General features: G+C 35.7%; 1 protein-coding gene across 1 annotated transcript in view; it reads right to left on the reverse strand.

Annotated features, from left to right (window-relative positions):
- The window catches only part of Dhx15 (DEAH-box helicase 15), a 14,050-nt gene continuing 300 nt past the window's right edge, over positions 1-13,750 (reverse strand). The window contains exons 2-13 of the mRNA XM_027364269.2: positions 8,557-8,724; positions 8,213-8,432; positions 7,747-7,890; positions 7,156-7,413; positions 6,733-7,044; positions 6,461-6,610; positions 6,067-6,238; positions 5,692-5,820; positions 4,846-4,968; positions 2,977-3,167; positions 1,743-1,905; positions 1-915 (exon numbers count right to left, since the gene is read on the reverse strand). Coding sequence (XP_027220070.2) covers positions 788-915; positions 1,743-1,905; positions 2,977-3,167; positions 4,846-4,968; positions 5,692-5,820; positions 6,067-6,238; positions 6,461-6,610; positions 6,733-7,044; positions 7,156-7,413; positions 7,747-7,890; positions 8,213-8,432; positions 8,557-8,724 — 2,158 coding nt within the window. The 3' untranslated portion in view covers positions 1-787. The remainder of the gene's footprint in view (positions 916-1,742; positions 1,906-2,976; positions 3,168-4,845; positions 4,969-5,691; positions 5,821-6,066; positions 6,239-6,460; positions 6,611-6,732; positions 7,045-7,155; positions 7,414-7,746; positions 7,891-8,212; positions 8,433-8,556; positions 8,725-13,750) is intronic.

The raw sequence follows: 13,750 nt of genomic DNA on the forward strand, positions 1-13,750 counted from the left end.
TTAAGAAAATCTTTTATTAATTGCTGAACATAAGCCAAAAGATTTTTTTTTTCCTTTTTCTACATGAAGATTATCTGTGGACCCTGCTACATGCCGTAGCATTGGTGCTTATAATTAAACTACTGGCATCTTCAGTGAGTACACAATGGGAATGATATTTTATGGTAGTGGCCTTTAGATTGGTTTTTGTCCAATTTTCTAAAGGTTCAAAAAATACTACCAGAAATGTGACAATGAAATCAACAATGAAATTTCATACAGAAGTCTGAAGGTTTGTACATACATTACAATTATTTATAAAAGAAAATAAGATGATTTCCAACCATTTCATCAATGAGTTTCCTCAAAATGAGGTCTTTAAATATGTTCTAAAGAAGTAATGGCTATCTTGTGACATGCCCAAAATCCCTAAAACCCATATTAATAACTGCTTTATACATTTTCTTTTCCTATGGTAACAGTTCATGACTATAACCAAACAATGAAATATTTAAATGTGAAAAATAAAGCATTTATAAAATATTCATAACATACACACTAATACCCATTACTTCATATTCCATCTACATAAAAAAAAACACTAAGACTGCTTCTGTTTTATACCCATCAATCTAAGTCATAACTTTTTCCCAACCCCATAATCTTCTGCAAATTTCCTATTCAAGAAAGAGTGGTTCAGCTATTGACCTATTCCACAATATGCCAACAAATAAAAACTCTGCCATAGATTACAGTTTCTAGTTTATTAATTACTTCAATGTTTCACCTAGTGCCTCTCTGAAGACACCTAGAACCCTTCTCTATACTGTCTAGATTCCAGACGTGCAACAATACTCTCCAGCTGCCGCCGGGCTTCACACTGTGGGAAGTTCTGCATGTCATAGTAGTTCGGAGAAACTTTTATCAGCCACTCAGCTAAAAAGAAAAAAATTCTGTTAATTTCATGCCAGTAAAATTGTACAGAAAATATAATTCTACTTATCCAACAATATTGTGGACCAACCTAGCTATACTGTAATTTGAAATGAAAAGTATCCTGTGTGTATTTAGGACAAGAAAATTGGTTGAAGAAGCAAAATAAAAAATTCACACATAAAAAGTAAAACAATTACATTTGACATACAATATTGCAACATAAATTGGTGCAAACTCTTTCGAGAACATGTGCCCAACAGTTGACAATCCATTACAACATGCACTTTATGATACATGTAGTTTTGAAAAACATAAGGATGCATGGCTCACTTTATTTTTGTGCTACAATTCCATTTTCTACTTTTGTGCTACAATTCCATTTTCTACAAACAGAATCTGTGCACTTTCATCATACACAGCATGAAAATAAACCCTAGCAAAAGTAAACGAAATGACAAAGATAATTTTAAAAAAAAGACAATAGCTGTATCTCTAAAACCATTTAGTCTTGAATTTTCTGCTAGCATTCAGTCTTTTAATCCATTAATAATGGCACTAAAATTGGGTTCCCTGCATTACTTTAAGCTTCAATCATCAGGAATTAACAAGGCAACAACTTTCCATTATAATTCTCTTTAATATAAGATTTCTATGAAATAATAATAAATAGAAAAAAATAATATTAAATAAAGCAATTTTCACTGTTGCTTACAAAGCTATCAAAAGTGTCATCTGAACTACCTACTGAAATTAATTAGTAGAAACTGAACCAGCAGTGAAGTTTACTTGTTCTCAACTACATGTGCAATCATACTCAAAATGCTTACGTTTTATATCTGTCACTGTGCGGATGTAGTTTTTCGTGGTTAGGACAAACTCATTGTAAAGAACCCATTCTGGTTTGTGGTCTAAACAAGTGGATGGGTGAAGCTGCACAACCTGGTTATCTTTGATGGTCATGTAATGCCCAGTTCTTTCAAGATGAGCAATCTGAAATATGAGATATTACCATAAGTAACAAAATAGCATTTCACTCAAACAGGAAATTTGATAATTGTTGACTCTTCTACCTACATCTTCAATCAATATGTGCCTTAACCCCTTTGATCCGGGTGATGTGACCATCACATCACATGAAAACATTTGGCTTGAGGGGCAGATGATGTGAACATGCCAAGGAAAAATTTGGCTGAGGGCCCGGGTGATGCAAACTTGCTGTAACGAGCATTTCGGCTGAAGGTGGAAAAGACTCGCTACAAGTGCACAAACTTCTTGCAGAGTGATTACTCATTTGGCATTTAGAAAGGGGCTTTTGCAGTTGCCTATCCCCACTGATAAACATGTGGAAGGTAATGTCCGCAAACAATGACTGGAAGAGCACTGACTCCATGGAGGACGGCATTTTCAAGCTCAGTATCCTATTCCTGGTTGCTGACTGGCAGTACAGGTTGTAGAACAGAAAATTGAATATTACAAAACTGAAAAAAATTACACTAAGAAAATGTAACCTCTTCTTTTTCTTGCACTGAGTTATGAACTACCTCGAGGGATGATATGGAGTCTGTGCAAGGAAAAGTCTATTACCACTAAGATAAAACAAATCAAATGACAAATCTGGACACTGGAAAATGGCAAAAAAGCTGGAAACACTTATGCATAAAGAGAAAACATTGCAAAGAGGAGGTATAAGGTCTTGTAACCACACACGAGTGTTTGCCTGCACCTACACTACAAGCCGTACATCCATCAGAGCAGCCACCCTTATTTTGGCTCATGTGATTGCCATGAAGCAACCGGATCCAAGGGGCTAATGTAGTACTCATGAACCTGTCATATATATGTCTCCTAGTAAACAAGATGGAGAATATATCAAAATAAATAAGAAGTTCCCTTTTAGAAATATATCAACCCATTTACACATCCTAATGCTGCTCAATTCTTGAAGGCAAAATAATATAAAACAAAACAAGCTACAAACAATTATATAAGCAATTCCAATTTTTACCTTGTTAATTTCTATATTACATTGTACTATATACTGATTAATTACTATAATACTACCTGCATGAAGAACCCTGATACAAGAGCCTTGCGGATGTTAATGTAGTAGTCACGAGAATTGAAGTCAGTTGAGGTACGTTTGAGGCTGAATCGGTCCATGATCCTGGACAGCTGTTGTCGAACGTTATCAGCTGATTTGAGTGAACGGTAGTTGACAAAGTTGTCATAGCACCACTGCACATCCTCCATATCTACCGGAGTATAATGGATCAGGGAAAAAAAGAATTGTAATTAGTAAAGATTCGGGTTCAAAAGAAAGAAAATCCCCAAGATACAAAATCTTGTAAAGTGCTTTAAGGATTCTAGCAACTTAATAGGAAATTCCAGCACATATAATTATTCTTTTCTTTATAATGCTTGCTTTCAACCATGAAAGTTACTCGACAAGCTGCCATTCTGATCATTTCAACAAATTAACACACATTATGTTAACCCTGAGCCTCCTGATGACATGGGGTTCACGTCATGGCTGTCTTGGTTATGGCTCCGGGACACAGGTCATTCATGTCATAGTTGACTTGGACGTGGCTATGGGCAATGAGTCATTCACATCATGTTACCATGATGCTATGATGCATGCATTACATTTTATGCTGTTCTTTATAAAGTACCCTCATGCCTACAAGTCACATGCCTTGGGGCATTGCCTGAGGGAGAACAGGATGTGTAAAACTCCGATTGGCTATTGTCTTGTATAAAAGAACAATATTTAGAACATAAATCTTTTGCCTGCTACACCTGGAAGATGTTACGCACCAAAACATTGAGCTCTTTTACTGCTGCTATGAATCTGTAGGTAACCTTCACTCTAGTTAACATGATCATACCAACTACTCAAGAGTGATATATGGCACTCTGCCAGTGTGATTGTCTTGAAGTATGACATACAAAAGGGATTTACTGAAGCCATGGGAGTAACAGCCTTGTATACAACTGCATACAATCTCTTATCTTGTAAGAACAAGATTTGCAAAAATGAGAGAAAATCCTTATCATCCCTCTATATTCTCTATTGTGCACAGGGTGTAAAACACCTGATTTAATAAAATGGACTAATGTACATTCTCAGGCTACTACAGGTTCAATCTAGCAACAAAAATTAATATCAAGCATACTCAGATATGCAAAAACATTAAAACCAGGTTTTAGATACAAGTGATAGAAAAAGACATATCTTGTTGGTGCAATGCATCTGAAATAGGCCAAGGAGGCAAGCCCAGTCCGTCTCACATAATCCCTGAAGCAAAGACCCAGTGAACCCCAAAGTCTCCCAGAGGCATTGGGTTAAGTAAAAAAAATAAATTGAATTAACAATTTATCTACTTCATCTAATTGCTTAAATATATCAGGAGCACAAACTAATATCATTTCCAACCTCGTTTCATAAAATGCTAACGCATACAAAGATAAAGAATAATATGCACTGGTCTTCTTTACAACTTGTATACTTTCATGCTGATAAAAAAAAAATCAATGGCTACATGCAAAAAGTGACTTACATAGCATTTTTTTTAACAAACAGCTCTTTTGGAAATGAAATGCAACTGTCCACATGCTATCCACAAAAATACACATTTTAACTTCCACTTATAGTAAGTAGTTCTTTTAATTATCAATTACTTTCTATTTGGGTAACTATGAATACCTTCTGCAATTACAAGATTTCTTTCAAAAACTCAGAAGTGGACTCATCTGCTCACTTAATTTTGTTTCTATCAAATTGTGATTTCTTTTTTCTCTCATTCTATATTGCTAACATTTTTCACTAATATGTAATAGGAGCTTTTAGAAAACCTAAAACAAAAGATAAGAGAGCCACTAAAATATAAAAACTTAAAAAGAAAAAATATTATATTTTCAAATACTCACTTTGTTTGAAGGCATGGTAGACATTGAGCAGCGTAAGGTGGTCACCATCAATGTGGGCGAATCTCATCTTGGCCTCGTCTGCAGCCTTCTTAGCCTCATTAGGGCGCACAAAGCACTGGGGTACTGTAGCAAGAATTGGGAAACCGACCCGGCCCCACCACAGCCGCGCATGACGGCAGGAGAGGGAGGGTACGGCCCAAACATTAAGCCTCACCCTCCTCACAAGGCGAAGGGCAGCGCCCCTCCTGGCTTGCTCAACACTTTACTTCAGCCACCTAGGGGAGCTACACCAGATTAGAACCACAACCTCCAGAGATCCACACCATAATCAATCCTATTTGGCCATAAATTCGCGAGTTTCCTCCCAAAAATCTCCTGATTCCTTGCTGATGTAGCCTGATGCTTCTGAACACCAGTCAATTTCAGTCAAGATTACCTTGGGGGACTGATGGAAAGATGTGGTTCTAATACAGTGTGGCTCATTACAGTGACGATTTACTTCAGCCGTGCTGCACTGTGTAGTGCATAACAGTTCCCACTGTTTTACTACCAATTTGATTCAAACTTTCCTCACTACCTATTTCAGTTACTATCTGGAGCATGTAAGCTGGTAAAAAAGGATTATAAAAGTTTGTCCTTACCTATAACTCCATGATTTACTTTGATAAAGGAACTAGGTACTGTTAAAACCTATCCTGTACAAAACCAAGTTCAAGAGAAATAACAAAGATTTAACAATTACTTATGAAATTGTTCATCATCAATTGTGATCCTTTATTTTTTGGAGTTTTCATCTCTAGCTGATTCTAAGCAATCTAAAAATACCATTACCTTTTAGTAACTAACCTGAGAGCATGGCAGTGATAGACAGAATTTCGTTTGAGCAGTTGAAATCGCAAGAAGCAATAACCATCTTGGCCAGTTGGGGATCAAGTGGGAACTCAGCCATAATTGCACCTAATTCAGTCAGATTACCTGAAAAAAGAAAACCATAACCATCAATATTATTGGACCTTTGTACTTACTCAAGGTTTTGTCTAAAAGTATCATCCATTATCAGCGTTAACCTTATCTTGCCATTTAAGTGAACAGAAGTAGGACACTCAAACAAAATGAAGGTATGCAAGTCATTCAGTTACTATCTCAAAATGGCTTTTCTTTAGACTAATCTATACAATAATAATCTATACCACACTGCTACTCCTATAAGGGTACACTGACCATCATCATTAAGGGCTGCCAGGTAGTTTAGCAGCTCCAAGGCTCTCATAAGTGTCTCAGGTGCTGGTGGATCCATGAAGTCAAAGTGCACAAGATCATCAATGCCCAATTTCTTTAGTTGTAAAACTACTGAGCCAAGATTTGATCTGAGAATTTCTGGGTAGGTATTGTCCTGAAAGAGAAAAGAAAAGGATACCGATTGGAGTACATTTATAAAGTACATTTCCAGTTTTTAAAAGTCAAGGAACAAAATTCAGCTTTTCTTGAGAAAGCATAAACAAAAAAGAAAAGAAAAAAAAATCAAATTGGCATATTCTGAAAAAAAAAAAAAAAAATCAAAAGCCAATTTTTAAAAGTTGCTTATAATAAACTTGGTATAAAAGCTAAAGTTTACCTGCATCTCATTTTTGAAAGCCTTCTCTGTGTATAAGCGGAAACATTTCCCAGGTCTGGTTCGACCTGCTCGACCAGCACGCTGCTGAGCAGAGGCCTTACTGATTGGCGAGACCAACAATGATTCTACACGGATTCTTGGATTGTACACCTGTAACATAATTATCAATTAACATACATATACCACAAAACCAAAGAGTTGGAAATCTAATATCAATTTTAAAATATCTATATGTAAATTCTAATCTTTATTCATTTGTCTTGTGCTCTTACCTTCTGTTTAGCAAACCCTGGATCAATCACAAACACAACACCATCAATGGTTAGTGATGTTTCTGCGATATTTGTTGATACCACCACCTTTCGACCAATAGCGCCATTGGGTTTGTTGGGAGGTGGAGCTTCAAAAATTCTTTGTTGGAGATTAGGAGGGAGTGTTGAATACAGAGGAATACATTTGAGCTCTCCAACATCTGGCCCAAGAGCATCTACCTCTCTCTTGATACGCTTACACGCTTCTTCAATTTCTTCCTGACCGGTAAGGAACAACAGAACATCCCCAGCTATTTCTTCACAAATGTGTATCTGTAAAGAATCAAAATATGAGTAACAAACTTGAATTCCATATTTACTAATATAGCAATACACATTTCACCATCAACGTTTAACTTATCAATATAGTAATCCTTGAATTACCTGTATGACAGTTCTAATGGCAGCTTCTAAGTAATCCCTTTCTGGCTCTGGTGTGTAGAAAATTTCGACAGGATGAGTTCTGCCTGGGACATTCAGTAGGGGGGCTTTATCAAAGTAATGCTGGAATTTTCCGGCATCTAAAGTGGCAGACATAACAACTAGCTTCAAGTCACTTCGTTGCTTAAGGACCTCCTTCAAAACACCCATGAGGATATCTGTTGCCAGTGTACGTTCATGAGCTTCATCGAGCAAGATCACCTGTTTAAAGGAAAATTATTTTCAATAACTCGATCCGCACTAGTACATTATCTACCTTAAAAATATTTCTTACATTTTCTTTTACTTTACATTAAAAATCTATTTTCCCCTGATCTAATCCCTCACCTGTCAAAAAATAAGTCCACTACCTTGCATTAACTGCTTACACTTTAGAGTTCCAAACAGCATTCACAATATACAGACGTTTTTGAGTGTGAAAGAAGAATGGCAAATTGACTTTCATATCTAAAATACAATTTGTGATTTCACCTAAACTTATCTAATAATCCCATATATTTATGTAATTTTATCCAGAACAAAGAAAAGGCTCACCTGGTAATTTTCAAGCATCGGATCACTCATAGCTTCTCTAAGTAACATACCATCAGTCATGTACTTGAGAACAGTCTTTGATGATGAACAATCTTCAAAACGGATGGAATAACCAACTTCCTGTCCGAGAGCTACATCTAATTCCTGGAAAATATTGGGCAATTTTAGATTATATGAATGAAAACAAACAATAAAACAATAGGATAGTCTTGTCTTCCAAATTAAATTACAATTCAACAACTATGACTTGGATAAAACATTATTTTGTTGTTAGGCACTGTATATGCTAAACAGTTCTACTTAAAAATCATTATTCATTTAAACGTAGCAAAGGATCAAATGAAAAGGAAAATCTCAAAAGAAATTTACAACCTGACTCGCAAGTCAAAACAGAAACAATGAAAAAGAAAAAGCATCTCAATTATTCATAAAGGCTAAACAAATCAATAATAAACAGACACCTTACCTCTGCTACACGTTGAGCTACTGACATGGCTGCTACTCTCCTAGGTTGGGTACACGCAACTCCTTTCTTTCCTTTCGAACGAGCAAACTCTACACACCACTGGGGCATCTGTGTAGTTTTGCCAGATCCAGTCTCTCCAACTAATACAATAGTCTGATGACGGCCCAACAACTCAAAGAATCTATTACGGTATTCCCATACCGGCAAGCCAATTCTTTTCCTGTGGTAAAAAAAAAAGTTTATAAGAAACATTTCTAGTACAAGATAATCTTTATTAACATTTACTGATTTTCATCTCCAAAAGATAAAAATACTTGTATCATAATTATTAATAAAGCACTTACCTATATAATTCATAATATCTTGGTGTATATGGTAGATTCGTAAAAGGATTAAGGGACATAGCAACAGCTCCTCTGTGCTGATGGCCATAGCCGGAATTAGCACTTGCGTTTCCATGGCTGTGGTAGCCACTGTCTCTGTCTGAATCCTTTTCATAATCTCCTTGATATCTGTTGGAATATAGCATTTTTGTTAATAAAATCATATTTTCCTGAAAAAAATAACCATTTATTCAGTGCATCACAGTAAAGTGCAGATTTCGAGGGAAAAGCCCATTTATGCATACATCCTCTATGGTACTGATCTGTATCAGTAGAATAATCAAATCAAAATGATTACAAGGTTCTTAGCGGTTCTATACTCAGTTTATTCCTACTTAAGAGTTATGTACGAGTTTAACTAGAAGTCTAAATACGAATTTAATTATCAGTTTAACGACGAGTTTAAAAACAAGTTCATATAAGAGTTTAAATAGAAGTTTCAATATTAAATATAAGTTTAAATAGGGGTTTAAATACATGTTTAAATACTAAATATAAGTCTAAATAGGAGTTTAAACATGTTTAAATCTTATAAGTTTAAATATGAGTGAAAATACAAGTTTAAATATCAATAGGAGTTTTAATGTGTAAATACAAGTTTAAGTATCAATATGTTTAAATATGACTGAATATAAATATAAATGTGTGTGTGTACATATATGTATATCCTATATATGTACAGAAAATCTTTCATATATATATCATAAACATAGTATCAATATATATATATACACATGCACATATCTATACACATACATATACACATATACATAAATATATACATCTTTTACTTCCAAGTATCTCGTACGTAAACAATACTGTGTGCTTCCTAGGAAGCCCACAGGTGGCTTCTGCATTCCCCCTCCCCCCTGAGATTGTGGATACATTAATTTCATATTAAAGTTCAGAAAAAATAACAACCTACACACTATTTGAATCCTAAAACAAAGTCTACAGTACTCTTAGATTAGATTTAACACATATCCCCCAGCTAAGGAAATGGTGTAATCAGGAGGGCATCCAGGAAGAAAGCCCACAATTAGGGAAAATTATATGGAGAAGATCCACTGGAAGACCAACAGGCTATAATAATATAGCAATTATGCAAGTCTGGTTCACCCATTGACCTTCATAGTAATGTTTGTATTAACAGTGGAGTTCTTTTTCTTTTCGTTTTTTTGGCAATATATCTCACTGCAGCTTCCATGACTGAAACTAGACTAGGCATTCTCTTTTTTCCTATTTCATTTACTTTTTAAAAAGCAACTTCACCCTAAGATTTGATTATGCAGTATTTATGCATTTTTGTAATAATTAGGGAATGTTCCACATCTGACTGGCAATAAAGCCCAGGCAGGTTCAAGAGCTGAACTGAGTGAATCATGAGAGTTTTTAGTAATTCATATTGCACTTATTTATCAATTATGCAACCTACTACTGCTACAATTACTTAGGGCATAGTCTTAGTGGATGACCATCAGGTTTTCATGCTAAACAGTCTATGGAATGGTTACCTTGATGAAAACTGAGACAAATTTCTTCTATGGCATTTCCTGCATAAATCAAAAATAAAGAATATATATCCATAACGCAAAGTTGCTTATCATGTTTACATCGTGAGGATAAATAATGCTCTGATTGCATAAATCACTACAGCAATCTGTCAAAGTAGTTCATGTATTACTAGATTATTGTGAGAATAATTTTGTAATCATCAATGCCTGCTTTTCCAAATTCATGTTTTTAAGGTCTTTGAATTTGTATAGTTCTTTAACAGGTTTCAACAATCATTTATATATTTCTTTACAACATCCTTTTTATATAATTCATACAAATTCCTTGCACATATTTTCACACACACACACACACACACACACACACACACACACACACACACACACACACACACACACACACACACACACACACACACACACACACACACACACACACACACACACACACACACACACACACACACACACACACACACACACCAAAAACATGACAGTGCCAAGAGATTCCATCCCTTGACAAGTGCCAGCAAGGTTTTATTCTCATTGTTGTTAATTCTAGGTAATTTTTAAAACAATATTGGTTATGCACAAGAAACAGACATTAGTAATCATTAGTTTGATATTTGAGCCCATCAAGTATCCCATATATTGAAAAAAGTCATTAGAAACCACATAGATGAAAGTGCAGAGAAGGTATGCAGTTTTCAGCAAGCCAATTATATGTAGAAGCAAAGATGTAATTCTGCAATTAGATACTTGCCGTTGTAAAATTTTATCCTGTATCTGTTTTAGGTTATTTATTCTTGGGTACTTATACTCCTATGGTATAAATATCATAGGGGTCCAGACAGCCAAGCCCCCTGGCTAGGGGGAGAGATGGGGTACATACTTGGGATCTATCAATTATGGGAGTCCAGACGCCAGAGCCCCTGGTTTGGGGCTTTTAATGGTGTAAATGCCAGATGATTTTACCAAAAGATTGGTTGGATACCATCAGTTTTTTTAACGTTTATACACCAGCCTTGAGACTTTAAATGATGGCACACATCCATAGTTCCAGTATCCTTTTACAATTTTTTAAAACCTGTTTTGTTTTATCTGGTAAGGTAAACAAGATGAGCGACAGACTATGTGGAGATATGCAGAAGACATTTTTGTTACTTAGCAGTGAAAATTAGGCCACTGCAGCTTAAACTATGTTGTTTCTGACTATTTCTTATTCTCTTAAAGTTGGTGGTGTCCATTTCCCTCTACTTCCGAATGTCACTATAAGTAACACACATATCAAATCCATTGATACCAAAATTGTCACGATGGGTTATGAGGAGGCATTCTGAAAAATTACCAATGAAAGGTTTAATTCTGTCATTCGATTTTACCATGCAATTTCTCTGATACTTATGCCATTCCAAGGTATTGGGGCCAACATCACACCTGAGCTTCATTTGCAACGAGAGCGTTTCTGGGTATTTGGGTTATTTTATGATGTGAATACAGCTCTATCTTGCCGTACATACTGAGGTGGAGAGAATGTGTCCCAGGGAGTGTTGGGGGACAGAGCCCCCCATTGACCCTCCCCTCAGGAAGCACCTGAAGGGCACACCTAGTCATGGCAATTTACATTGATATATTAGGTTGGATTATATATATTAGATTCACTTACAACATGATGAGAGCTATCAGAACAACATTCTTGGTATAAGACACCGACGTGTGTTGATGGGGGGAAATAGACACCACCATCTTATAGAGCAGAATAAATAGAGTAGGATAGAACATAGTTTAAGCTGCAGTGGCTTCATCTTTGCCGTTAAAAGACAAAAAAGTCCACAACACCCTTACGCATATTTATTTTATCTTATGTAGGTATATTATGACATATAATTTAGTTATCATAACCTTGGTTGATTGTTAACTATCTAACAACAGTACTGCCTCTTTACATGAATTGCCTCCAATGTCAGAACAAAACAGTTTTAATGTCTTTAACATTTTCCAGTCAGCTTTAGCCATAGCAGGTCCTAGCAATTTTTGTGCGCAGTGTGACATGGTGTAAGTTTTACTATTTATTTATAATTATTAATGAAAATACCAAGTTTGCTTTTATCATACTGGATAAATACAGTGTTATTTCAGTTGAGGTTACAGACACTGATGCGTATAGATGGAGAGAAATGGCCACCATCTTATAGAGTGGGATAGAATATAGTTTAAGCTGCAGCGGCCTTATTGTCACCGCTAAATGACAAAAATATGACGAGTGGGGCTGCCAGAATTCCAGCAACTTATTTACCTTAACAGGAATAACAAAACACTGACCCCTGAATGCATTATTGCGATGCCCGAACTAGGCTGTGTGTTACTACGCGCTTGTCAAAACAATATTTGGCTAATCATCAGTGTCTGTTGTTTCACATTTATACCTTAAAGTTTTATATTAATGTTATTATACTTCATTTGCATATTTTAATATTCATCTATACCCTCACATAGAATTGTGTTTCACATTTTCTTGCTCCTGCTGCCAGAATTTGACAGCTCGCGTGCTCATTTTAAGGAAAAATGCCGGTGAGAAATGTGTTGATCCTGGGTTATTTTTAAGACTTTTACAGTGGCATCAAAGAATAACTAGACTTTAGTAACTATCCCATTTTATATCTGGTCCTGTCAAGAGCTCCAAATGACAAAAAAGGTGATTAAAATTGAAGCAATCCCGACGGTAAAAAAAAGCAACAAAAGTTTGACATTTTCATTTTCATGATCATTTTATGGTGTGAAAGCAGCTGTATCTTGCCAAACATAACAAGGTTGAGAAAATGTGTTCCAGGGAGTGTTGGGGGGCGGAACCCTCCATCAACACTCCCTTCAGGCAGTACCCGTAGAGCATGTCTAGTCACGCCAATTTACATTGATATATTATGATGGTTTACTGGTTAATGCATTTTTAGGGGGGTTTGGAACATGTTAATTCTTGTAGAGTTTTGCCAAAAGGTTGGTTAGGTTCCCGCAGTGTTTTATTTCTGGTGCGTAACCCCATAGAGTTTCAAAGATGGCGTTTACAATGGTAGAGTTTCATTGGCCGATTTTGAGCATTTTTTGTGCTAATCTTAAGCATTCTTTTATCTTTAATCTTCTCATTTAAGCCAGTTTTACCCCATAATTTCCCTGATTTTGAAACAAATTTAAAGTTTGTCAATGTATATTTGAAAGAGAGGTTTTCCTACGAATCTGCACAGAGCAAATTAATTTCCCAAACAAAACTATTTGCGATTAGGCAAGCTTCTGCCAGGAGGTCCTCATTTTTTTGGTGCTTTGAAAATCAATCCAACAAAATTGGTGGATCATTTCCAAATTTACAACTCATATAACTCATATATATTCAAGTCCCATATTCTATTATTAACTTTGGCATTCATAATCCACTTGAGTCTATGATTTCCTAAACCTTTTCTTTATATCTTATAAAGAGATATATTTAATGGGAGTTGTTTGTCTCATTACCAGGATCCCAAGTGCTTGAGTGAGTAATGACCATGGATCCCGAATGAAATTACATTCCACAGGAAATCAACCATCATTTCAACGATAATACCACGAGACTCGATGTCTACCGTCATACTACCGACTTCCCGACGAAG

Source organism: Penaeus vannamei, chromosome 4 (genome assembly GCF_042767895.1).
Source record: "Penaeus vannamei isolate JL-2024 chromosome 4, ASM4276789v1, whole genome shotgun sequence".
In the NCBI taxonomy this organism is placed as follows: domain Eukaryota; kingdom Metazoa; phylum Arthropoda; class Malacostraca; order Decapoda; family Penaeidae; genus Penaeus; species Penaeus vannamei.